We start from the raw sequence: 26662 nt of genomic DNA on the forward strand, positions 1-26662 counted from the left end.
CAGACTTGATAGATAATTAATATTGCAGCCCTACAAATTTATGGAAAGACAATCCTTATTTAAGGCCCAATTTGTTTTTCATCCGATGACCCAATTGATTTATCATATACTAAATAGCATGTAGGAATTGAAGTTACACTCACATGTTTCTTCCCTTCTTTTTTTTGGCCCCTTCTCCAAAATGACATTGTTTTGGCCAGGATTTAAAAAACAAAAGGAGCACTCAGCAGCTGCGCTGCGCACGCAACAAAAGAAAGGAAGCCAGCAAGTTTGCTTAAGCTTTTTTTCAAACACTTGGAGTGCAGCAGCAGCCAGAACAGAGGAGCAACTTTCCAAAACCTCCAAAGTTTTTTCCGGCATAGAGAAGTGCAGCTGTACCTCCTTAATCCTCTATAAGTCCACCACTGGCCACCACCACCAAGCACCACCTCAATAACTTTATTTTTCCTTCTTAATAGTGAGGGCCTTTAAATGAGGCATAATCTCATAACCGTTAGATTAAACTAATTAATTTGATTCAACGGCTAACTAATTTGATCCAACAGTTAAAGAATAGGACCTCATTTAGGGCCAGATAAGGCCCTCACTATAGAATTCTTACCCGAAAGAGACTTGCAATCGACTTCTGGTGGCTAGCCCAAAGGAAGTTATTGTGTATATTTTAACTAGGAACCTTACAAATAAATTAGGAATTCTTGTGCAAATTCTAGATGAAGAAATAACGTCACAACTTGTAAAATAATGTGAACATGTACATCTTATATATAAAATTTCCATGGCTATAAATTCAAACCATAAACGGAAAGTTTCACGGCAAACTACGTAACTACATTAGTTTTTTTTTTTTTTTTTTTTTGGGTAGGCAAATACGTATATGAGATGTACATATTGCTTGTGTGCATATATTGTATGTACGTATTGGATTGGCAATGCTCTTTGCTCAATCTCACCTAACAAATTGGGAAACTACTATAAATGTATGTATATATTTCCTATTCTTAAACTATACTATGTCTGGATCTTGTAATTAGATGAGGAAGAAGCCATTTGGAACCTTGAATATAGCCAAAGCTGAGGAAAGATTTGGCTTCTGCATCGCTTAGCTTTTTGGTGTAGCGCGTTTGCCCAATTATGTTTGACCTTTGACCCGAATTCTGAAACTCTCCATAGAACATATTTGTAAGTGTATGCATTTTGTGATTTTCTTTTGGTTTTCCTTGACAATTTTGTAATAAGACAATTATTGTATTTTTCTCAAGCTCTAGTTTAGATTAAGAACTACATCTCTAGGTGTTCTTATCTGGCTACATTATGATGGACAATAATGCGTGTGACAAAGGTTAGTTTTGCATTGCATTACATTACATTTGCTAAATTCCTGAAGATTATGACTAGTCAACTTTCCTCTATATGACTAGTCATCTTTCCTCCGTATGACTAGTCATCTTTCCTCTATATGACTAGTCAACCTTTGCGTTAGTAAGGTTTTCCAGCTCATTGTTTCCAGCTGGATCCCACCCACTTTTTTGTCCTATTTTGCGAAATTCTCTGCTGCCTTACACGATTCTAACCTAGGAATTTTTGTGCAAAAAACTGAGGTATTCCTCCTTTGGCGGCCGTCACTTTGGTGGCAAAAATTTGTATTCTTGACATTTGACTAGTCATCTTATGATGTTCATGTATTTCTGGGTTTGTGTTCTTGCGGTTGACTAGTCATCATTTTCTGCTGTTTGGAGTTTACTTGACGATGATGTCTTCACACACTTTGACCATAGTTGTTGCTAGCACAGGAGATGCCTAGATTGACGGGTCCTTCTGAGTGCCTAGGTTGTCACTAGTAATTCTCTAGGCTTGCAGGTACATCTTGGTATGCTCTGTGTATGTTATTGTTTGGTATAATTCATATATGACAGTTGACTAGTCATAAGAGTATTTGGTCAAGGTCTAGAGTGTGTGAAGTTTGTTGTGTTCTTGGTTGAATATCTTTTAAATTTACCCCTCGTCACCTAAGTACCAATTTTCAATTGGTATCAGAGCACCAGCTCTTAACATAAATAGAGAGATCCTTTGGGTGCTAATTGGTATTAGGTGTGCAAACATAAAAATGGATCAAATTGCTCCTTGCATTCATGATGAGCTTGCCTTGTTTGTTAAGAAATATAGAAGGGTTGTCAAAGATAAAACCAAAGTCACTAGGAATTGTCAGAATCTTCCTAGTTCGTCTACATGTGTGTCTCAAGACAATGTTTTTAAGGAGATGAATGTTTTGGACTCTTATGGCTTTAGGGAGGACAAAAGTTTGAAAGGTCTTGTAAAGTGCTATCTATGTGGTGGTGCTGGTCACATTGATGTGGAATGTGCAAATAACCACAAGATAAAGTTTAATGGGAGAGAAGAGTCAATTAGTGCACAATGGAGTGATAATGGTAGTGATGATTCCAATAACTATATCACTTCATCTTATGAAGAGGCAAATAATTTTGCCCTTGTTGGTTCTGTTCATAACTCTAGCCTTGCTAGAGTTCATGTAGTTAAGGAAGAATCTGTGTCTAGAGATGATATGCAAGATGACCAGTCATATAGAGAACAAGATGACCAGTCATACAAGGAACAAGATGACCAGTCATACAGGGAACTATGTGAAAAGTATGATATGCTTTTCAATGAAACCTGTAATTTCAAAGAACATAATCTCATGATGGAAGAAAAGGTCAAGGAACTTGATGAATTGAATGAAACTCTCAAAATGGCCAAAAAGAAGTTGAGTGATAGCTTGTATGAGAATGAAGTTGACATGTATGAATTGTATCATAAAGTTAGCACTCTTGAAAAGGAAAATTCTGATTTGATTAAGAAGTTGAATGTACTTGAAAATGACAAATCCTTGTTTCTTCATAGACTGATTTTATTTGAGTTTGAAAAGTCATTAGTTGAGCATGAAAATGTAGTCGTGCATGATAAGTTTGTGGTTTAAAATTCTGATTTGCAATGCATGTTATTTGAGAAAGACATTGAGGTTCAAAACTTGTTTGAGATGGTAAAATCACTTGAAAACAACATGGTTAAACAATCTGAATCTTTTGATGCTTTACAATTTGAAAATATAAGATTGGAACATGAACTTGAGTTGGAAAAAGAAAAGATTCAAGGTTTAACCATTGGTGTTGGAAAGATTGATAAAATGCTCAATTTTGGAAAATTGTTTGGTGATAAAAGAGGTTTAGGATATATAGACGAGTCTTCTACACCTTAGGAAGGGGGGAGATGCGATTCATCAACAAAGGTATAAGGAACTTTTAAGCCACTCTTCTAATTGGCTATTTTCGATCGGATCTTGCCAGGAGTTAGTGTATTGATGCCGAGAATACGCTCTTTGATAGAATAAGCTCTTGTCTCAATATACGCTGTTTTAGCATTCTCCGAGCAGGAGAACATGAAGCTTGTTTGCTCTTTTGATTGAGTTCACGAAGGCTTTATTGAAAAGACTTTCTGATTTTAAATAGAAAGAAAGTCCAGACCAGCGGCTGGCGCCTCCTCACTTTCTAGGAAGACCAAAACGGAGGTCTCTCCCAAAGCTGAGGTATCCACAGTTCTATCGGCATTCCTCCACACGGAAGAAGGAAGACAACTGAAGAGAATGAAAGGGCAGCGGAAGATGAAGCGATAGGAGATTCTTCATCACCAGATGAATGGAGTGCTTCGGGGGCACTTCTTCCCAAGTCGGAAGACGATTGAGTCAGACCGGGCTCACTTTTCTAGTTAGTTCTAGACAAAGACTTCAGTGAAGGAACGGAGCTTTGTTGAAGCTATTACTCAGACTCTTTTTCGTACTATTGGCAGTGGAAGAAAGATCTTAGAATAAGTATCCGATTCAAAGTCTTCGTTGCATATGGGTACCTCAGGCTACGGGTCCGGTCTCGTGTGGTACCAATCTATAGGTCCAAAAGGGGGGAGGAGACCTCCGAAGGAGCGGTGGCATACTTTGCTATTACATCCTCCGATGCGGCTACAGAAAGAAATTCAAGGGCAACATCCGATGCGATGAAGCAGTGGCAGCTAAAAGTCAAAGCAATGGGCTGACTTCCTAGAGAACTTTGCTGACTCACCTGCTGACGATTGAAGCTGGGCTTCTAACTACTATAACTATAGGTGGACTCTTCTCCCAACTCCTTTAGCACCATCCGTCGATTGAAGGTAGTCAAACAAAAAATCGGCCCCAGCTCCCTCTGTGACTTTGGAAGTAGGACAAAACCACACATTAGCATTCGAAAGAAGAGGAAGCGTACTTTCGTATACGGCTGCACGCACGAACCTATCTCTTTCTTTTTTAAAATGCATTTCTTCGTCATGGTAGAACCCTAGTCTGGGGAACTTCGCTAACCGGAGGAAAACAAAATAGACTCTTGCTTAAACTTAAACAAGGGAATAGCATGGATCTGCTCCTCTTGACTACAAAGCAGCTGTCGCTCTTGCATGGGCGGATAGCGTTGGGAAGGAAGAAACCGTAATCCGCACCTTGAACAAAAGGGGAACGATGAAGTTAGCCTAGCTTCGGTCTCTCTTCCCTTTCGTCTGCTATTCCTACGCCTTCCTGCCTTTACTTTTATGCTTGCCTGGAAGGAATGGGCAGACAGCAAGAAAGAAGGATTGATAATCAAAGAATAGAAGAAAGGCGCATCTCTAGCCAAAGACCGACATTCCAGCTCTTCCCTGCTCACTCTTATCGGTGCTTCCTTCTGATATAGATATTTCTATTATAGGATGAATTTCATTACGCTTTCACCCTCAGCCCTTAACGGGGAACTTCATCAGTTGCCTTGAAGCAGCGTCAAAGTTAAGTGGTAAGAATCTTTCTTTCCTATCTGTTAGCAGTTTAGGACGAAAATACCGATAAAACGCGAAAATGCAAAATTTCCATGTCCGTTTCCGAGTGAAAGATGACTTTAGACGAAAAAGACGGGAAAATCAAACAAATGACCCGGGGAGCGAAGGAAAGAAGAGAAGTAAGGAAAGCATTAAGTAAGTAGAGCGTGAAGGTAGGGCATGAAGGAAGCATGAAGCTTGCGGACCGAACTCTCACTCGAGAAGGGGAATTCAGTTAGCCCTTTTCCTTGGGAATGAACTGGATTTAGTTGCTTGTACTGGGGATTGGCTTAGCAGGAAGATTGGATATGATTCTACTCGAGCGAACCCTGCAATGATTATAAGAGCCCAAGTGAGTCTTCCTTATTTTACTGGAAGTGCTTTAATTTAAGGTGAACTATAAGATAAAGAGTTAAAGAAGAAAACGAATTCTATATTCACAGCTCCCACGATCTCATTCGTTTAAGAACTGAAAAAGCAGGACGAGAATTAGAAGGAAGAAAGATTTAGTAGGTCATAGAGTTTTAAGGAGCTTGGAATGCCAACATGTGCTTCACACTCAAAGAAGTAAAGATGGAGGGTGGGTGGGAAAGGAACAAGCTTCAAAGACGCAAACATTAGAACATTCATAGCTTGGGATTTCCTTGTCGTTGTTCGCCTATCTATCTCTAGAATAGCATGATATCGGTCCTAGTCCCATCTATCCGTAAGAGGACTAGCGCTATGCCTTCCGTCAAACAGCCCATTTTCCTCTATGATCTGGGTCTCAAATCAAGAAAGTGAAGTAGTAGCTCTCTCCCCTAGTGGCAAACCTTATGAACCTCTTTTCCTTACTGATTATAGTAATCTTCTTCCTTTTTTCTAGGGCAGATAGGGGATCGCCATCTGACGTACACAGCCATCAACGTCCGCCTTCTTGTACTGATGCGATTCTAGGGGCCTTAGAATTCTCCTTGTTCTAGGCCTTTCGAAATACGTCCTACCTCCGACGGAATGGCTACCGCCTGGAAGGGAAGCTAGCCGGCTAGCCGCGGAACATAGCGTTCTAGAGTCACTTATGAACCCAGAACAGCGAGGTTCCGAGGTCCGTAAGCTACTCCGCTTGAACTCGACATCGGTGATTTCGAACGTTACCTACGACAATTGAAGAGCAAGGGTATTTTGGCAATGGAAAAATCAGAGAGAAAGAGAGAGAGATGTAAAACTCCTTTCTCCTATTATTTCATTTCATCATTTGAGACAATCTTTGTCAAAGATGTGTCAACTCAAGAAGCTCCAAAATTTGTTCATGATCTCAACTTAGGTTTCGATTCCATGAATGTTATTTCTAAAGGAAAGTTGTCTCCTCAACAATCCAAATTTGTGCCTACCTCCCACCATTGTGGTGTGAAAGGACACATTCGACCTAGGTGTCGTATCCTTAAAATTGAGTATCAAGTTTCCAACAAAAGTAAGTTTAAGACTCATGTGTCATCTTTTAAGGGGTATACAGCTGTAAAGTCTGTGGTTGTACAAGGGATAAACACTATTCACTTACAACATTTGGTTTCCAACAACCAAAAAAGTTCATTCCTGCATGCCATCATTGTGGCACATTAGGACACATTAGACCGAAGTGGCTTAGGAATTTTGAGCAAAACCTGTTTGTTGGTTTCAAGAAAGTAAATGATGACTCACTTCAAACTCAAGTGAATGATCATCTTTATAAAGTTGTCAAAATTCCTAAGGTGATCTCTTTGCCTCATAAAGTTTCAAACGTAAAGCAAGTTTGGATCAAGAAGGAAGACCATGTTACTTCGAGTATAGTTGAGGGACCATTGCTACAAATAACCTTTTTCGTAATTACCATTAAAAAGGAGTGTAAGTGGGCAAAAGGGAAGAAAACTAGAAGGGAGTGTAAGTAAACAAAAGAGGAGTGGAAAAATTAGCACCCTAAAAAACAAAAAAAGTAGACCATTAACTATGCATATATCCAAGATGGTCTATATCTGTTAAACAAAAAATAAATAAAAAATAAAAAATGATGTCCTGTATGAAAATGTGCAATCTTATAAGCTTCGTTATAATTTCTTAAAACGTAATTTGATAGACCGCATTTATTATTGTATGTAGAATTCAATTGTTACATTAATTTAAAGGGCCATAATTAAATACGCCCTTACAATTTTAAAACTCTAGACAATAACCTTCCATTGTTTAAGTAAAATCTAATTTTAAATTTGGGATAAAATGTGTAGGTTGATTTATTTACAAATTATGCCACTAGATCTTTATTTGGTTGCTAACCATTTTTCAATCACCTAATTAAGGCAAATGAATAATACCTCACTGCACATTTATGTTTCCACTCCCATTTATATCATTTGTAATTCATAGAAAAAAAAATATATAACATTATAATTAAGCTACAATTGTTCACCGCGAGCTTTCATATCATGAAAACAATGACATATTTTATACAAACTTATTGGTTTTTTTTTTTTTAACAATGCAATTTTATACAAACTTGATCAATATTAATATTGCAGACTTGATAGATAATTAATATTGCAGCCCTACAAATTTATGGAAGGACAATCCTTATCTAAGGCCCAATTTGTTTTTCATCCGATGACCCAATTGATTTATCATATACTACATAGCATGTAGGAATTGCAGTTACACTCGCATGTTTCTTCCCTTTTTTTTTTGGGCCCTTGTCCAAAATGACATTGTTTTGGCCAGGACTTAAAAAACAAAAGGAGCGCTCAACAACTGCGCTGCGCATGCAGCAAAAGAAAGGAAGCCAGCAAGTTTGCTTAAGCTTTTTTTCAAACATTGGGAGTGCAGCAGCAGCCAGAGCAGAGGAACAACTTTCCAAAACCTCCCAAGTTTTTTCCTGCATAGAGAAGTGCAGCTGTACCTCCTTAATCCTTTATAAGTCCGCCACTGACCACCACCACCAAGCACCACCTCAATAACTATATCTGAACCACTGCCCTCATAACTTATTCTTTATTTTTCCTTCTTAATAATATGTTATTTATTTAATTTCTAGCAATAATAATAATATTATAACTCATGCACATACACACGACCCCTTTTTTTTTTTTTTTTTTTTTGGTGTAGATTGAGAAGATATGGTTCCCCAACTTTGATATTTTCCATTATCTTATATAAGCCCTTCATGTACGTAGACTACTGGGACTGGTTCAACCTTGACTTGAGGACTTGGACTGTAGGGTCAATTCCTTGACCAATTCGGTCTTTTATATAGCGTCTTAAGTTTCAGTCCAGGCAATAAAGTCCTTGAAAATTATTCCAATAAAATGAATGGCTGATATTAGAGCTTCTTAACGAATGGTTTAATAAAAATTCTCATTGGAGAAGAACATAAATTTTTTAGAATGGATAGACGGTTGAGATTGGACAATCGTGTCAATAATATCGGTATATATAGGAGAGACATCTTATAATTCACTTTGATTTGAGGAAAGTCATACATCTTTGTCCCCTTCCCTCCATTCTCTAATACATAATTGCACATGGTTGTGCACTTCAAATTTATATAACTCTCATATCTTGAAAGAAAGCTAATTAGATTATTCTTTATTTGATAATCAAGCATAATAATATATTCTTGTAGCTAGCTAGAATATTCGTCTTCTTATCTTATGGTGGAGTGGTGATACCTGCAAAAAAAATAAGATTAACCAAGAGTAATCAGATCAGCTATAAGATTAATCAATTCATGTTAAAGATTACTGAGGTCATAGAGAGAGAGAGAGAGAGATGAACTCACTGCCACACTTGAAGTTGCGAGGGACGCTTCTTCCACAGCCTTCAATCTGCTTAATCGTACGTTGGAGAGGGATCAAATTGGCCAGTTTGGGGGTGACATAAGGGCACACACACTCGACATGAGTCACCTTGACAATTTGGCAGCAGTATGCAGAGGGGCTGCGCCCGATTATATTATTGATCACTGCGCTCTTGCATGCACTCACAAGAAGGTCCTTCTCCTGCTTGCATTGGCTGGGCGTGGTGTCCCCTTCTGCCATGGGAACCACCACCAAGAACAAGCATACAACCACACCCAATGAGCCTGCAGCCTTCATGATTTCTTTTTTTTTTTTTTTTTTTTTTTCTTTTTCTTTTTTTTTTTTTTGCTTTTTGTGTAGCAAAACTTCCCCATTTTATAGATTGTGAAGAGGGTTAAATTTGGGATGAAACCTAACTGTTACCCTACCAACTTTGATATTTTCCACAAACACAGCCCCTGGACTGTGTGAGGTAGGTACTAGGAAGTTTTGAAGTCAACCAGTCAATGGGAACTTCATTTTGAGGTCAACAAGTGTATATTAATTGAGCGAGAGAGAGACAGCTTGTCTAACTGTTTGGGTAAATATCACAAAATGAACTTGACTAAAAACGTCGGTAAACTCTTTATGGAACAGTATCTCCGAGAAGAAAAAGAAAAAGGAACTGCACAGACATGAAGAAAGAAAACTAGTAATGTGAAACTAGAAAAGCAAGGAGGACAAATTTGACGCGTTCAGATCAGACCCAAACAGAGAAAAGGCAACAAAGAGGAGAGACAAAATTGAAGTGTAATGGGCTCCAAAAATTGAAGGTTTTTAATATCCTTGCATGGACATGGTCCTTCTAGGAAGCTACTTGAGAGAGGAGTCATTCTATAGTGAGGGCCTTCAAATGAGGCACAATCTCATAACTGTTAGATTAAACTAATTAATTTGATCCAACGGCTAACTAATTTGATCCAACAGTTAAAGGATAGGACCTCATTTAAGGCCAGATAAGGCCCTCACTATAGAATTCTTACCCAAAAGAGACTTGCAATCGACCTCTAGTGGCTAGCCCAAAGGAAGTTATTGTGTATATTTTAACTAGGAACCTTACAAATAAATTAGGAATTCTTGTGCAAATTCTAGATGAAGAAATAACGTCACAACATGTAAAATAATGTGAACATGTACATCTTATATATAAAATTTCCATGGCTATAAATTCAAACCATAAACAGAAAGTTTCACGGCAAACTACGTCACTACATTAGTTTTTTTTTTTTTTTGGGGTAGGCAAATACGTATATGAGATGTACATATTGCTTGTGTGCATATATTGTATGTATGTATTGGATTGGCAATGCTCTTTGCTCAATCTCACCTAACAAATTGGGAAACTACTATAAATGTTTGTATATATTCCCTATTCTTAAACTATACTATGTCTGGATCTTGTATTTAGATGAGGAAGAAGCCATTTGGAACCCTGAATATAGCCAAGGCTGAGGATTCTGCATCGCTTAGCTTTTTGGTGTAGTGTGTTTGCCCAATTATGTTTGACCTTTGACCCGAATTCTGAAACTCTCCATAGAACGTATTTGTAAGTGTATGCATTTTGTGATTTTCTTTTGGTTTCCCTTGACAATTTTGTAATAAGACAATTATTGTATTTTCTCAAGCTCTAGTTTAGATTGAGAATTACATCTCTAGGTGTTCTTATTTGGCTACATTATGATGGACAATAATGCGTGTGACAAAGATTAGTTTTGCATTGCATTACATTACATTTGCTAAATTCCTGAACACTATGACTAGTCATCTTTCCTCCATATGACTAGTCATCTTTCCTCCGTATGACTAGTCATCTTTCCTCTATATGACTAGTCATCTTTCCTCTATATGACTAGTCAACCTTTGCGTTAGTAAGGTTTTCCAGCTCATTGTTTCCAGCTGGATCCCACCCACTTTTTTGTCCTATTTTGCGAAATTCTTTGCTGCCTTACACGATTCTAACATAGGAATTTTTGTGCCAAAAACTGAGGTATTCCTCATTTGGCGGCCGTCACTTTGGTGGCAAAAATTTGTATTCTTGACAGTTGACTAGTCATCTTATGATGTTCATGTATTTCTGGGTTTGTGTTCTTGCGGTTGACTAGTCATCATTTTCTGCTGTTTGGAGTTTACTTGACGATGATGTCTTCACACACTTTGACCATAGTTGTTGCTAGCACAGGAGATGCCTAGATTGACGGGTCCTTCTGAGTGCCTAGGTTGTCACTAGTAATTCTCTAGGCTTGCAGGTCCATCTTGGTATGCTCTGTGTATGTTATTATTTCGTATAATTCATATCTGACAGTTGACTAGTCATAAGAGTATTTGGTCAAGGTCTAGAGTGTGTGAAGTTTGTTGCGTTCTTGGTTGAATATCTTTTAAATTTACCCCTCGTCACCTAAGTACCATTTTCAATTGGTATCAGAGCACCAGCTCTTAACATAAATAGAGAGATCCTTTGGGTGCTAGTTGGTATTAGGTGTGCAAACATAAAAATGGATCAAATTGCTCCCTGCATTCATGATGAGCTTGCCTTGTTTGTTAAGAATTATAGAAGGGTTGTCAAAGATAAAACCAAAGTCACTAGGAATTGTCAGAATCTTCCTAGTTCGTCTAAATGTGTGTCTCAAGACAATGTTTTTAAGGAGATGAATGTTTTGGACTCTTATGGCTTTAGGGAGGACAAAAGTTTGAAAGGTCTTGTAAAGTGCTATCTATGTGGTGGTGCTGGTCACATTGATGTGGAATGTGCAAATAACCACAAGATAAAGTTTAATGGGAGAGAAGAGTCAATTAGTGCACAATGGAGTGATAATGGTAGTGATGATTCCAATAACTATATCACTTCATCTTATGAAGAGGCAAATAATTTTGCCCTTGTTGGTTCTGTTCATAACTCTAGCCTTGCTAGAGTTCATGTAGTTAAGGAAGAATCTGTGTCTAGAGATGATATGCAAGATGACCAGTCATATAGAGAACAAGATGACCAGTCATACAAGGAACAAGATGACCAGTCATACAGGGAACTATGTGAAAAGTATGATATGCTTTTCAATGAAACCTGTAATTTCAAAGAACATAATCTCATGATGGAAGAAAAGGTCAAGGAACTTGATGAACTGAATGAAACTCTCAAAATGGCCAAAAAGAAGTTGAGTGATAGCTTGTATGAGAATGAAGTTGACATGTATGAATTGTATCATAAAGTTAGCACTCTTGAAAAAGAAAATTCTGATTTGATTAAGAAGTTGAATGTACTTGAAAATGACAAATCCTTGTTTCTTCATAGACTGATTTTATTTGAGTTTGAAAAGTCATTAGTTGAGCATGAAAATGTAGTCGTGCATGATAAGTTTGTGGTTGAAAATTCTGATTTGCAATGCATGTTATTTGAGAAAGACATTGAGGTTCAAAACTTGTTTGAGATGATAAAATCACTTGAAAACAACATGGTTAAACAATCTGAATCTTTTGATGCTTTACAATTTGAAAATATAAGATTGGAACATGAACTTAAGTTGGAAAAAGAAAAGATTCAAGGTTTAACCATTGGTGCTGGAAAGATTGATAAAATGCTCAATTTTGGAAAATTGTTTGGTGATAAAAGAGGTTTAGGATATATGAATGAGTCTTCTACACCTTCATCATTTGAGACAATCTTTGTCAAAGATGTGTCAACTCAAGAAGCTCCAAAATTTGTTCATGGTCTCAACTTGGGTTTTGATTCCATGAATATTGTTTCTAAGGGAAAGCTGTCTCTTCCACAATCCAAATTTGTGCCTACCTGCCACCATTGTGGTGTGAAAGGACACATTCGACCTAGGTGTCATATCCTTAGGATTGAGTCTCAAGTTTCCAAAGAAAGTGAGTTTAAGACTCATGTGTCATCTTTTAAGGGGTATGCGACTGTAAAGTCTGTGGTTTGTACAAGAGATAAACATTCTTCACTTGCAAAATTTGGTTTCCTACAACCAAAAAGGTTCATTCCTATATGCCATCATTGTGGCACATTAGGACACATTAGACCAAAGTGTTTTGATTTTAGGAATTTTGAGCAAAAGCCTTTTGTTCATTTCAAGAAAGTAAATGATGACTCACTTCAAACTCAAGTGAATGATCTTCTTTATAAAGTTGTCAAAATTCCTAAGGTGATCTCTTTGCCTCATAAAGTCTCAAAAGTGAAGCAAGTTTGGATCAAGAAGGAAGACCATGTTCTTCCTCATGTTGGTGACTAGTTTTTTTATTTTATGTATCTAGACCATTCTCTTATTTGTGTGTGCTTCATGGAGTCTAGATACATTGTCATGCATTTGCACCTTGTTCTTTTGTTTTATTATTTTTAAATGTGGTCATTGCATGCATATCTTTCAATCATCTCTCTCACAGTGCTTTGAATCTTGGGTGATCAACAAAATTTCATGTTCTTTTGAACTTGTTCACATTTATCTTGTTGGTCTTGTCCAAACATTTTCCCTTGGTGGCAAGGAATACATCCTATCCATTGTAGATGACTTCTTTGGGTTTATTTAGGTCTCACTCTTGCTTGAAAAATCAAAAACCTTTCAAAGGTTTAAATCTGTCTACCATCTTTTACAAAAAGTTAAGATGACTAGTCATCTGCCTCTTGTTAGAATTAGAACAGATCATGGTTCTGAGTTTGAGAATTCTCAGTTTCTGAAATTTTGTGAAGAGATGGGAATTAAGCATTTCTGCACCTATTACACCTCAACAAAATGGTGTTGTGAGAGAAAGAATAGTTCTTGTTGAGATGGCTCGGGTGATGCTCAATAGCAAAAATCTTGCTAAACATTTTTGGGCTGAAGCTGTAAGTACAGCTTGTTATATCTCAAACAGGGTATTTTTGAGGTCTGGTACCAAACAAACTCCCTATGAGATTTGGAAAGGAAAGAAGCCTAATGTGTCATATTTTAGAGTCTTTGGTAGCACATGCTATATTCTGAGAGATAGGGAGCATCTTGCTAAGTTTGATTCTAAGTGTGATAAGGGAATATTTCTAGGGTATTCCACTTCAAGCCAAGCCTATAGAGTGTACAACTGTAGGACCAGAACCATCATTGAGTCCATAAATGTCAATATTTATGATTTTGCTGGATCTACTGAGATGGCATTAGATGAGGATGGTCTTTTTCCTCCTCCTCTTGAGCAAGAATCTCCAGGTCTGGATCTTGTGGTTGACCTGTCAACTTTTGGAAATTCTGTCCCGGTTGACCTATCAACTCCTTCAACCTCTAGTTCCACCTCATCTAGGGATGGCAAAGGGTCGGATAGGGGCCGGGTATGACAATACCATCACCATTCCCGTTCTCCAACCCTGCCCCCGTCCCCGAACCCATTCCCGTTTAATAGGTTTTGGGGAATCCCCATCCCCTTTCCCGTCGAGGGACTATTCCCCATACCTGCCCCGAATCCCCGATTTTTTTTGCATAAAAAGTATTTATAATACATTTTAACATTAAGTTTCATATTAAATTATCATTCAACGCATCCAAATTAACTATAAAGTTCAACTCAACTATTCAAAATCACATCAATATGAAATTCCAAAGAAGATTAGGAAAAATTAGGAGAGGGATGTTAACTTAGGATTAAACAAAAATGTTATAATTATATATTTATTTATTTAAATATAAACATTTATATTTTCGGGTCGGGTTTGGGGATGGAGACGCTAATACCATCCCCTCCCCATACTTGTAGGGGATTTTTCAAGTTTGGGGATCCCCTTACCCGATACCCGTTTGGCCCCGAAATCTCCCCCCGTTAGGGTCGAGGACTCGCCCCCTGCGGGGATTTTTGCCATTCCTACTCATCTGTCCAGGTTGCCAGCTCCCATGCTGATTATAGTCCTCTCACTCAAACTGAGAGTGTCATTATTGGTCCTCTTAATCAAGGAGTGAGAACTAGGAAACAAATAGCTCAAGAAATTAGCTATGTGTGTTATGTCTCAAATGAAGAGCCTAAAAATGTGACAGGAGTCTTGCATCATGGTGAATGGTTTCTTGTAATGCAGGAGGAATTAAATCAATTTGTTAGAAATGATGTTTGGTACCTTGTTCCTAGACCAGTCAACACTAATGTTATAGGTACTAAGTGAATTTTCAAAAATAAAACTGATGAACAAGGTAATGTGGTAAGAAACAAGGCTAGATTGGTTGCTCAAGGATACACTCAAATGGAGGGCATTGACTTTGATGAAACTTTTGCCCCTATTGCAAGGTTAGAATCAGTTAGATTATTTCTTGCTATTGCTTGTCACTTGAAATTCAAACTTAATCAAATGGATGTCAAAACTGCCTTTTTGAATGGTATCCAAATGATGTGTTTCGGTTAAATAAAAGCACTCTATGGTTTGAAACAAGCTCCTAGAGCATGGTATGAGAGGTTATCCTCTCATCTTCTAGGAAATGACCATGTTAGAGGGTCGGTTGACAAAATCTTGTTTGTAAAAAGGTTCAAAAGAGATGTCTTGATTGCTCAAGTGTATGTTGATGATATTGTGGTTGGTTCTACCTCTGACTTGCATGTTCAAGAGTTTATTCATGTCATGATTAGTGAATTTGAAATGAGTCTTGTAGGTGAGCTTCACTATTTCTTAGGTCTTCAAATCAAACAAAGCCATGATGGGATCTTTGTATCTCAATCAAAATATGCAAAAAATCTTGTGAAAAAATTTGGTTTGGAGGCTGCAAAATCTGCAAGAACTCCAATGAGCACTAGTGCTAAAATTCATAGGGACTTACATGGAAAAAGTGTGGATCAAACTCTGTATAGAAGCATGATAGGAAGTCTTCTCTAATTGACTACTAGTAGACCAGATATTTCTTATAGTGTTAGAGTATGTGCTAGGTTTCAAAATGACCTAAAAGAGTCTCACTTGTTTGCTGTTAAGAGAATCATAAATTATGTGAGTGGGACTGTGTTGAGTTTGGGTTGTGGTATACCTATGACACTTGTGTCAATCTTGTTGGATATAGTGATGCCGATTGGGCAGGTTGTAGTGATAATAGGAAAAGCATTTCCGGGGGGGTCTTTTATGTAGGCAACAACCTAGTTGCTTGACATAGCAAAAAACAGAACTCTGTCTCCTTATCCACTGCTGAGGCAGAGTATGTTGCTGCTGGGAGTTGTTGCATTCAACTCCTTTGGATGAGACAAATGTTGGAAGACTATGGTCTTGCTCAATCATGCTTTCTAATATATTGTGACAACATGATTGCCATAGATATTTCTAAAAATCATGTTCAACACTCTAGGACTAAGCATATAGACATTAGGCACCATTTTATTAGAGATCTTGTGGAAGACAAAATTTTATATTTGGAATTTGTTCCCTCTGAGAAATAGCTAGCAGATATACTCACCAAGGCCTTGGACTTTCAAAAACATGTCACATTTAGGCAGTCCATTGGCCTTTGCTCAATTGATTGATTAGCTTGTCTGTTCCTTCTCTTCAGCACATTCTAAAATAGTTTACTAGTTATCTTGCATGTAGTTGACTAGTCAAGTCCAATTGTAAATTTTTTTAAAAAAATATTTTTAAGTTGATATGCCACTGTTTCACATCTCTCATCTCTGATGGTGTGAAGGTTGAATATTTTTGTGCTTTGTCTGACTTGTGCATAATCCCCTTTCTTGTTTAAGAGCTATTAGATAAGACTTAAATAGTGCAATCTTATCCTCTTGGTGAGCCAACTGTCTATGCTTCATTTTGGACTGTCATTGTTATTGTCTCTTAGCTTATCTCACTCTCTTAGCCAATCTATTCAATACTGTTTCAAAAAAAAAAAAAAAAAAAGGGAAGTGTGACCAATGTAGTCACGGCTCTAGGAAGGTATAAGGTGATATGATTGAAGCATCTAGAGCAAAGAGTCTTAAAATTGGGCCATTCAAGCATTTATGTTTGGGATGTGCAAGTGATACAAGATAAATCCTCAAATATTTTGTCAAAAGAGAGTGATGATACTTGAACTTTGAGCCTATACTCTAATCATGTCATAAAATTTCATTGTATACATGTCTCTCCAAGAGAGATAAGATATCATCTCTCGTGTCTCTTGGCTCTGACCCTCCCCATTCCCGAATATGCCTTGTCTCTGAGCATGAAATGCACTTCATATTCTCTCTCTCAGAGTTGTTTGTCAATGTAAACTGCATATGAATTTATTCTTTACCTTCTTCTTTTCTCTTTTATTTCTTTTCATTCATGTGCTTGTAAACTTGGTTTAGACAATGCTTGCTAAAACATCCTTGATCACTTGATATGTTTGTTAGTTCTTCCTTGTGAATTAGTTCATCTCTTACTCTTCCTCAGAGTCAATACTTAAATTGCTGCTTGTTTTTGAAATTGCTTTGGTTGACAAGTCATCATATGCTCACGCTAATTGTGGTTGACTAGTCATCAGTTTTTGCCTGTTTTGCTAGGGTAAACAGCCGAAAACCCCCTTGGACTATATCGACTATCGAAATGTCCTCCTTGGATTATTTTTTCAGCTAATTTAGCCTTCGAATTAAAAGAAATCGCCAATTTCACCCCTGCCGTTAGTTTTTCCCCAATTCCATCCAAATGCCCGTCAAAAACACCACGTGAAAGCATGTGAGGCGTCTGATGAGGGTAATATTGCCATTCTATACCCTTAGTCCCCAGCCCCCTTTGATTGAATCGTTCCAAGGTCAATTCCCAAATCCATTCCCAAATCAGAGTTAGGGTTTCGAAAAAAGGTGAGAGTGAAAAAGAGAAAGCGACTGAAAGATTCCAAAAAGGGTGAGAAAGACAGACTGCGACTGAGAGATTCAATTTTAGGAGATATTTTGTGACTTGAAGATTCCAAACGAAGGTGTGACGGTAAAGGCAGAATGAAAATCAGAGATGGTGGGGAAGCTCCCATATACAATAAGTAGCGTACTTTAGTTTCTTTGTTTGATGCAATTGTTTGGGTTTTACTGTCGGATTTCATTACTGGACTTGATGAAAAAGCATAATAAAAGGAAGAAAGTGGTCCTTATGGTTGTTGTTTGTTGACCGAGACTTAGGGTTGGGTTGTGAATGTGGTCCCTATGCATGTTGTTTGTTTATTGTTTGTCAGGTTCTTTGTCTGCGTTTGTATTGTATAGTATTGTATAGAGTAAATGTATATTGTACTGTATAGGGTAGATAGTAAATTAATGAGAAAATTTATTGTTGTGCAGCTAATCCTGACATGTTCACACTTGAAGTACACCATGGGGGCTACTTTGTTGATGGTTTATATATGGGAGGTATTGTACAATGGGTTAATGGGCAAGATGCATATGAGGTTTCAATGCTCGAGTTATTTGAACTAGTTAAACACCTTGGTTATGATGAGCAGAACATTCAATACTATTACAAGCACAGGACAAATGGCTGGGTTGAAATTAGGACAGATAAGGATTATTTTGGAGCATTGAAGTTGGTGAAACCGAGGCAGCTGTTTGTGTTATACATAACTGACAATCCAGCACCTAGGCCTCTAAATGTTCAATCCCCAGTATTCTCTGCACAAGGTGAAAATGCTGAACATTATGAAGACGAACACACTGCTCCTGGATATGATGGTGATGAAGAAAGTGGGCAACATGAGTTCGTGGATGTTGAGATAGATGAAGAATTTGGTGAGGTAGAGGAAGAAGTTGAGGTAGAAAGTGATGAAGCTGAGCAAGGTGGGGAAGATGAGGAAGAAGATGGTGATTTCATAGATAGTGAGTTTGAGAAAAGTGATGAAGAAGACAACATGAATTTTCATAGGTATGTTGTGACTGAAGAGCAAGATGATGGGCATAAAGAACCAGGTAAGGGTGACACTGATGGTTATAATACATCAGACTTAGAGAGTTTGCATGAAGATAGTGGAGATGAAGATGGGAAGAAGAGAGGTTTGAGGCAGCCAAAGTTCAAGCAGTACAATAAACAACATGACCTTTTAGATCCAAAATTCCACTTGGATTTGGAGTTTCCTAATATGCAGGAATGTAGAGAGGCCATAAAGTACTATGCATGTAAGTGTGCTAGAAGAATAAGGTTTGTCAAGAATGACCCTAGTAGGGTGAGGCTGGTATGTGATGGTAATAAAAAGGGTGATAAGGCAAAAAGGCCTACTAGGGGTGAAAAAGCAAAGAGGCTTGCTAAGGGTGATAAGGCAAAGCGTCATAGTAAGAGTGATAAGAGTCAGAGGCATGGTAAGGGTGAAGAAGGTCAAGAGGGTGAAGATGAATATGAAGATAAAGGGTAAAGGTTATTATATGCTGCACATGTTGGGAAATGGCCCACTGTTAGAGTGAAGACATACCATCCAATTCATACATGTGGCAGATCTAAAAGAACTAGGTTTGCCACTTCACAATGGTTGGCTAAAAGGTTTGATGAGGATCTCAGAACCAATCCTAACATGTCAGTTGCTAAGTTCAAGAAATTGGTGAGGAAACATTGTAGCATAGATGTTACTAAGGACCAGTGCTACAAGGCAAAGAATTTGGCACAGGAAAGGATTCAAGGAAGCATTGAAGAACAATTTTCAAAGCTGTGGGATTATTGTGAGGAGCTTAAGAGGCAAAACCCAAGAAGCACAGTTTTAGTGAAGACATCATTGAGGGGAGATTATCCAGGCTTTATATATGTTTTGATCAAATGAGGATGGGGTTCATTGAAGGATGCAGAACCATGGTTGGTTTTGATGGGGCTTTCATCAAAGGACAGCATCTAGGACAACTTTTAAGTGCTGTTGGGATTGATGCCAACAATGGCATGTTCCCAATAGCTTTTGCTGTTGTGGAGACAGAGAGCAGAGACACTTGGACATGGTTTTTTGAGATTTTCTTCAATGATGTTGGGGTAAGAGGCACTGGAAATGGGTGGGTTTTTATCACTGACAAAGAAAAGGGATTGGGGCAAGCAATTGAGGCTTTAAAGCCAGATGCTAAACATAGGCATTGTGTAAGGCATCTGCACAATAATTTCAAACTTGCTGGCCATGGTAGTTTGGCACTTAAATAGAGGCTATGGGCTGCTGCTAGAAGTACAACACTCCCTTGGTGGAAAGCTGAGATGGACAATATTATGGAAATATTTGCCCCCGCTCATGCATGGCTTCAGAATAAGCCTGCAATTCATTGGAGCAGGTTACATTTTACTACTGGGGCCAAGTGTGATATACTGCTGAACAATTTATGTGAATGCTTCAATTCAGCAATTTTGGAGGCAAGAGATAAACCAATAATCACGATGGTGGAAAGGATCAGAACCTATTTGATGTTGAGAGTTGCAAGACAAAATGAGGTGAAATGGACTCAAAGAGTTGGGCCAAGGATATTTTAGATTATTGAGAAGAATTTGAAAGAGAGTGGCTCATGCATTGCACAGAATGCAAGTGGAAATAGGTTTCAAGTCACTCATATGCTTGGTGGCCAATATGCAGTTGATCTAAATACTCACTCATGCTCTTGTAGAAAATGAGATCTTTGTGGCATCCCATGTTGCCATGACATGGCTGCTATATCAAGGCAACAGAGGAGCCTAATGACTTATGTAAATAAGGTGTATAAGAGAGAAGTTTATGATAGGGCTTATAGCCATTACATTTCACCAATGCCAAGCCAACAATTATGGAGGAAATCAGGGCATAGGCCAATTACACCCCCACTGTATCACAAATAGAGTGGTAGGCCAAAGAAGGCAAGGACTAGACCTGTTGATGAGATCCCAAAGGGTGCTACTGAGCTTAGGAGATATGGAATTGTAATCCATTGCTCAGTCTGTGGAGCAGAAGGCCATAATGCCACTAATTGTGGAAGGGCAGATGGCAATATGAGAAGAGGCAGAGGGAGAGGGAGAGGAAGAGGAAGAGGAACCAGCTCAGTCCATCCATCTGAAGAGGAACAGGTAAATGATGTGAAATTGTGATTAATTGTGATTCATTTCAATTGTTTTAATTGTGATTAATTTCATTTTTAGGCAATTAGAGGAGGGTTGACAAGGACTGCAGCCACTGCAAGCCAAATAGCTCCAACCAATGTTGCTACCCAATCAAGTGGAAACAATGCTGCTATACAATCACAAGCATGTCCAAGCAATGTCACTCAAAACACTTCCAGGCCACAAGGGAAAAGGTTCAAATCCCCTGCAAAAAGGACAAGGCCATGGAGGTAAAATACATTCATGAATTAGGATGGATTTTGGAATGTATATTTTTAATACATGGGCTAGTAGATGTGTGTATTTTGAACAGATGGCTCCTTTTGGATGGATTTTGGATGATTAAGCAAGGTTGGAATGTATATTTTGTAGTAGAAGTTCCCCCATTGTATTTTGAACTGATCGCTATTTTGGATGGAATTTGGATGTATTTAGGTTGGGTTGGAATGTATATTTTGAACAGATGACTCTTTTGAATGAATTCTGTTTCTGTTGTAATTTTTGATTAATGTCTTTCCCTTGCTTTTGTTGTACTATGTTTGCAGTTTATGAGTATTTTGCCTTGGCTTGTGCTATGCATGCAAGTATCCAATTTAAACAAGCTTAAAAGACAATTCTATGAAGTTGTGATTTAGTCCAAACTTCAAACTTCATCCAGAAATTTTGCAATCTACATTTAACCTCAAAATGTACATTGTACTAAATTCAAATGCCACTGCATTGGTTAAGCCAAAACAAGGCACAAAAAGGCCACTACATTCAACCAAAGCAACTAACTACATTGAACCAAATCAAAACCTAACCTACTTTAACCAAATGAAAAGCTCAGTAATAAAACAAACAACAACATAATCACAACCAAACAATTCAGTAGCAGCCTTCAAAATTTTCTCTCTGTCTCTTAGCTCTTGCACAATCTTCTTGTCTTTAGCTCTTTTCTCTTCTAATGAGTTGATTCGTCTCAACAATCGACATATGACATGTTTGGCCTGCTCAGATATTTGTGGGTCCTTCCAAGCCTTCCAACCACAGCCACCACCATACTTCTCTCTACAACACACAAATAACCTCCTCCCTGCATTTTCATCAGACCAGCAAACAATCGTTTCAGCCTCAAATCCACACCGGCAGATATGCACCATATCATCCTCCGAAATAAAAGTGGTCGAACTTCATTCGATAGAAGTTGCATGTTTGTTCCTATGCATCTTATCTTCAACTGCAATTTCTTCTCTTCTTCGTGAAATTGATGAACATCAGCGACGTGAGAAGGTTGGAACGCTTGCAAATAGGGTTGGGTTCTGTCATCAAAAGTGGGTTTTGTGAAGAAGGGATGGTTTCTTCGAATCTCCATGTCTGAAACGAAGGCTTCGTTCGAATAAAAGGGGGCTGAGGGCTGAGGGTATAGAATCGCAATATTACCCTCATGAGATGCCTCATGTGCCTTTCACATGGTGTTTTTGACGGGCATTTGGATGGAATTGAGGAAAAACTAGCGGCAGGGGTGAAATTGGCGATTTCTTTTAACTCGAAGGCTAAATTGGCTGAAAAAATAATCCAGGGGGGCAGTTTCAATAGTCCATGGGGGTTTTCGTATGTTTACCCTGTTTTGCTATTACTTTGGTTGACTAGTCACCATATGCTCACGCTGATTGTGGTTGCTTTGGAGATTATGATGCTTCTGATAGCACTGATGATTCTGCTGGCTCTCTAGTTTTCTAACTAGATTTCTATCATAGGCAGTGTCCTAGATAGGAGGAGTATTTTTGGACAATTTGGGTGGTATATTTTTGTTATCATATTGTATGGATCTTTTTGCTTGGGTAATCTGTGCAACTTGGTAGGGGGAGTTGTCTTATACTTTTTAAACAAATGTTGTTTGCTTTGTCATCAAACTGTGTTATGTGCTTATTGTTCAAATTCGATTATGTGCCTTGTGTTTAATCCACGTGTGGTTGCTGTTTCTACATATTTGACTTTTTGCACTTTCCTTATCAACAAGGGGGAGAACACTCTTAACCCCATACTGTTCAATTTATGTGATAATATGCTTGTTTTGTGCCTGAGAGATTGGTTGTTTTTGCAGGTACTTAAATGCTCATCATCTCTATGGGATTGGTTATGGGTTGAGTGTATTTAGAGAGTGTGTTGTCACGGAAAGCCAAAAAGGGGGAGATTGTAAGTGTATGCATCTTGTGATTTTCTTTTGGCTTCCCTTGACAATTTTGTAATAGGACAATTATTGTATTCTCTCAAGCTCTAGTTTAGATTAAGAATTACATCTCTAAGTGTTCCTATCTGGGTACATTATGATGGACAATAATACGTTTGACAAAGGTAAGTTTTGCATTGCATTACATTACATTTGCTAAATTCCTGAGGATTATGACTAGTCATCTTTCCTTCATATGACTAGTCATCTTTTCTCTATATGACTAGTCATCTTTCTTCCATATGACTATTCAACTTTTGCGTTATTAATGTTTTCCAGCTCACTGTTTCCAGCTGGATCCTAGCCACTTTTTTGTCCTATTTTGCGAAATTCTCTGCTGCCTTGTACGATTCTAACCTAGGAATTTTTGTGCCAAAAACTGAGGCATTCCTCATTTGGCGGCCATTACTTTGGTAGGCAAGAATTGGAAAGTTTCTTTGAAACTTTCTCTCTCTTCCTCAATAGTAACCTTCATATTTTTCATCTTTGAGTTTTCCAAATTTTTTCTTTTTGAAAACTGCATTTGAAATATGAAAACCTCATCTTGCTAGATCAAACACTCTCTCATATATATATATATATATATATCTAGGTCAGATTCAAGATTGATTTCTTCAAAAGTATGGTTTCTTGAAGAAATTGGTCATTTTCCTTTGAATCCAAATTTCATTTTTGGTTGAGTTGGAGCTAGCCAACTGGTGTCATAGGATGAAAGAGCTGAAGAAGGAGCTGCCATTGCCATGAAGAACTAAGTTGCTGGTATTGCTAAGCTGGATAAAAAGATTGCACAAAGGAGGTATAGTTCATCTTCCTAAATAAACCTAGGAATTCTTGAGCTTGCTAGTGTTTCTTTGTAGGAATCTTTTTGCTTAGTGGATTGCCTAGTCGGTTGATGACCCCCAGTTTTTTCCAATGGTGGGTTTCTGGGTGAACAATTTCTGGCTTGCATCTCTGCAATTTTCTGAGTTTGTATTCTTGACAGTTGACTAGTCATCGCATGATGTTCATGTCTGGGTTTGTGTTCTTGTGGTTGACTAGTCATCATTTTCTGTTGTTTGGAGTTTACTTGACGATGGTGTCTTCACACACTTTCACCATAGTTGTTGCTAGCACAAGGGATGCCTAGATTGACGGGTCCTTCTGAGTGCCTAGGTTGTCACTAGTAATTCTCTAGGCTTGCAGGTACATCTTGGTATGTTTTGTGTATGTTATTGTTTGTGGTAATTCATATCTGACAGTTGACTAGTCATAATAGTATTTGGTCAAGGTCTAGAGTGTGTGAAGTTTGTTGTGTTTTGGTTGAATATCATTTAAATTTACCCCTCATCACCTGTGTACCAATTTCAATATTGCTGCAAAAATTACCACATATATATGTAAATAATTTAAATATAAAAAAATGGATCCAAGAATAGGAAAACATTTTAGAAAAATAATGAAAATTGCTTACTTACTTGGAACGTTCAGGGTGGCCAAAGTCGTTCCATCGTTCAGCATGAATGACGTTGGCCATGTTAGTGTAGGCAAACACCCCCCCAAGCCTTGCCCAAGTATGTACCCCCACTACTACATTTTACTCTTTGCGCGACGAATAAGAAAACGTCGCGCAAAGTCTCATTTTGTCGCACTAACTTCAGCGCGACAAAAAATTCGTCGCGCGTATTCCGTCGCGTGAAGATCGTGAAGAAAGCCTTTGCGCGACGAGGTACAACAATTCGTCACGCAAAACTGTGCGACGGGTAAACCATCGTTACACCAACGGTATGGAGACAAAACAACTGTTCGTCGCATAAAATTTGCGCGACGATCAATTATTCGGCGCACATATCTTTGCGCGACGACTGGAATCGCGCGACGAAAAAAAATTCGTCGCGCAAAACGTGTTCCGGAGACGTAGATGTTCGCCGCAGAACCATTCGCGCGATGAGAAAGCTTTCGTCGCTCATATATTTGCGCGACGAAAACCTCTGTCGTCGCGCCAGAGAAGATGCGCGACGAAACGATTCGTCGCGCAAAACGTGTTTGCGAGACGTATGTATTCGTCGCGCAAGAATTAAAAGTAATAAAAAAGTTGATTTTTTTATTTTTTTTGTTACATGCGGGTTTGCGCGACGAAATATTTGCCGTCGCGCAAACATAATATTACAATTTTTTTTTAATATTTTTAATATTTTTTATTTTAAATATTTTTTATTTTAAATAAAATTGGTTTTTTTTTATTGATTAAACAATGAAATTGCAATAAAAATAAATTAGAATAAAATTTTGTTATAAAATAAAATAAATGTTTATGATGAAAATAAATGTTTATGATGAAAATAAATACACTAATCAAATAATGAATCAAAATCAACCGAGTCGTCGCCAATATGCGGGTCGGAGGTCTGGGCGTTCACCGGGGCAGTGGTCTGGTGGGGATGCTGGGGATGGACGGGCTCGGAGGTCTGGGCGTTCACCGGGGCAGTGGTCTGGTGGGGATGCTGGGGATGGACGGGCTCGGAGGTCGGCGCATCAAAATGCGGGACTGGAATGCCGGACTGTGCGAGGGACTGCAGAATGACCGACAACTTGTTCTCAAGAGTGGCCACCTGTGCTGTCAAAGCAATGACCTGACTGTTTGACTGCGCCGATGAACGAGGTCTAGGTTCCCTCCGCCGGGCATTCCCCATCCCTCGACAATATGTCCCCGGCCTCCTCCCGAGAGTCTGATCCAACGTCTCCGTCAAGATCTGAAATCCAGCATCCTGTGGAGGACCACATACTCGATCGGAGTCTCGGGAGGAAGCTGGGAGGCGGACTCCTGAAGAACCAACTGGCTCCTCTCCACCATCGTCGTCTGTTGAACATAACATAAAATATAAATTAAAACATGCATATAAATTGAATGCGTAACATAAGAATTAAAATTAAATAATACTTACATGAAGGGACTCGGCCAACTCATTCCCGGGTCGAACATAAGCGTCACCAAAGACGTCGATCTCTGGGAACTTGGACCCCTCCTAAATTGAACAAGAGAAGAAAAATATTAGTATGAAAAAAATAAATTAATAAAAATGACATTAAAAATGAAATAAAAATTTTGTGATTATTACCCGACGCCGTGCATCCATCCTATACGAAAAGGGTCTGGAGCCGGAATGGTGGAGAAGGGTCTTCTTCTTCCTATTACCCTTATTCACTTGGGCTTTATTCTGTTATACAAAAAATGAAACGTATTAGTTAAAATATAAAAAATTAAATAATAATGAAATAAAAAAATAAAATAAACATTAATAAGTAATAAGTAATAATTAAACAAATATAATTAAAAAAAATACCACAAATTCGGGCGCTTGAAAATGAGCGCAGAGCCACTCCCAACTATCCTCCCGCCCCTCAAGCTCCTTCGGGCAACCCTCCTGAAGAGCGACTTGCGGATCATCATAGGCCTGAAAATGGTGGTGCAAGTCGCTCTTCCACTGCTTGTACCTCTCAGCGAAGAGTCTGTTGACGTACGTCAGCGACTCTTCGTCGAGATCCTCCAAGTTATAGTTCGTCTGCAATCAATTAATTAGATACGTTAAGTAATAGAAATATACACAATTTTAAAGAAAAATAATGAAAATGTAAGGTACATACCGACAACTGGCCGCGAACCTCCGCCTTGATCTCGTCAGGCATGACCCTCCAAGACTTCCATTGCATCGGGCAATGGGTCCGCACGACGTGGCCAATGTCGTGGGCCAAGGAGCTATGCAACTCCGCCGTCGGTGCAGCCCGATGGCGCTCGTCGTATCCGATGCTAATACGACTGTTGGTCAC

General features: G+C 38.5%; 1 protein-coding gene and 1 pseudogene across 1 annotated transcript; both read right to left on the reverse strand.

Annotated features, from left to right (window-relative positions):
- Positions 1–998: 998 nt before the first annotated feature.
- Positions 999–26662, reverse strand: part of LOC117635306 — a 57839-nt pseudogene continuing 32175 nt past the window's right edge.
- LOC117635591 lies at positions 8290–8964 on the reverse strand. Its single transcript, XM_034369915.1, has 2 exons — positions 8645–8964; positions 8290–8534 (listed from the first exon to the last, which is right to left on the reverse strand). The coding sequence occupies exons 1-2, from the start codon at positions 8958–8960 to the stop codon at positions 8515–8517; spliced, it is 336 nt and encodes a 111-aa protein (XP_034225806.1). The 5' UTR covers positions 8961–8964; the 3' UTR covers positions 8290–8514.

The sequence above is a fragment of the Prunus dulcis genome, chromosome 7, assembly GCF_902201215.1.
Source record: "Prunus dulcis chromosome 7, ALMONDv2, whole genome shotgun sequence".
Classification (NCBI taxonomy): domain Eukaryota; kingdom Viridiplantae; phylum Streptophyta; class Magnoliopsida; order Rosales; family Rosaceae; genus Prunus; species Prunus dulcis.

Excerpts from the sequence above, each read along its gene's own strand:
- LOC117635591 (XM_034369915.1), bottom strand. The coding sequence starts at position 8,960 with ATGAAGGCTGCAGGCTCATTGGGTGTGGTTGTATGCTTGTTCTTGGTG. Across the intron at positions 8,535-8,644 it reads TCGCAACTTCAAGTGTGGCA|GTATCACCACTCCACCATAA; the intron begins GTGAGTTCATCT and ends TTTTTTTTGCAG.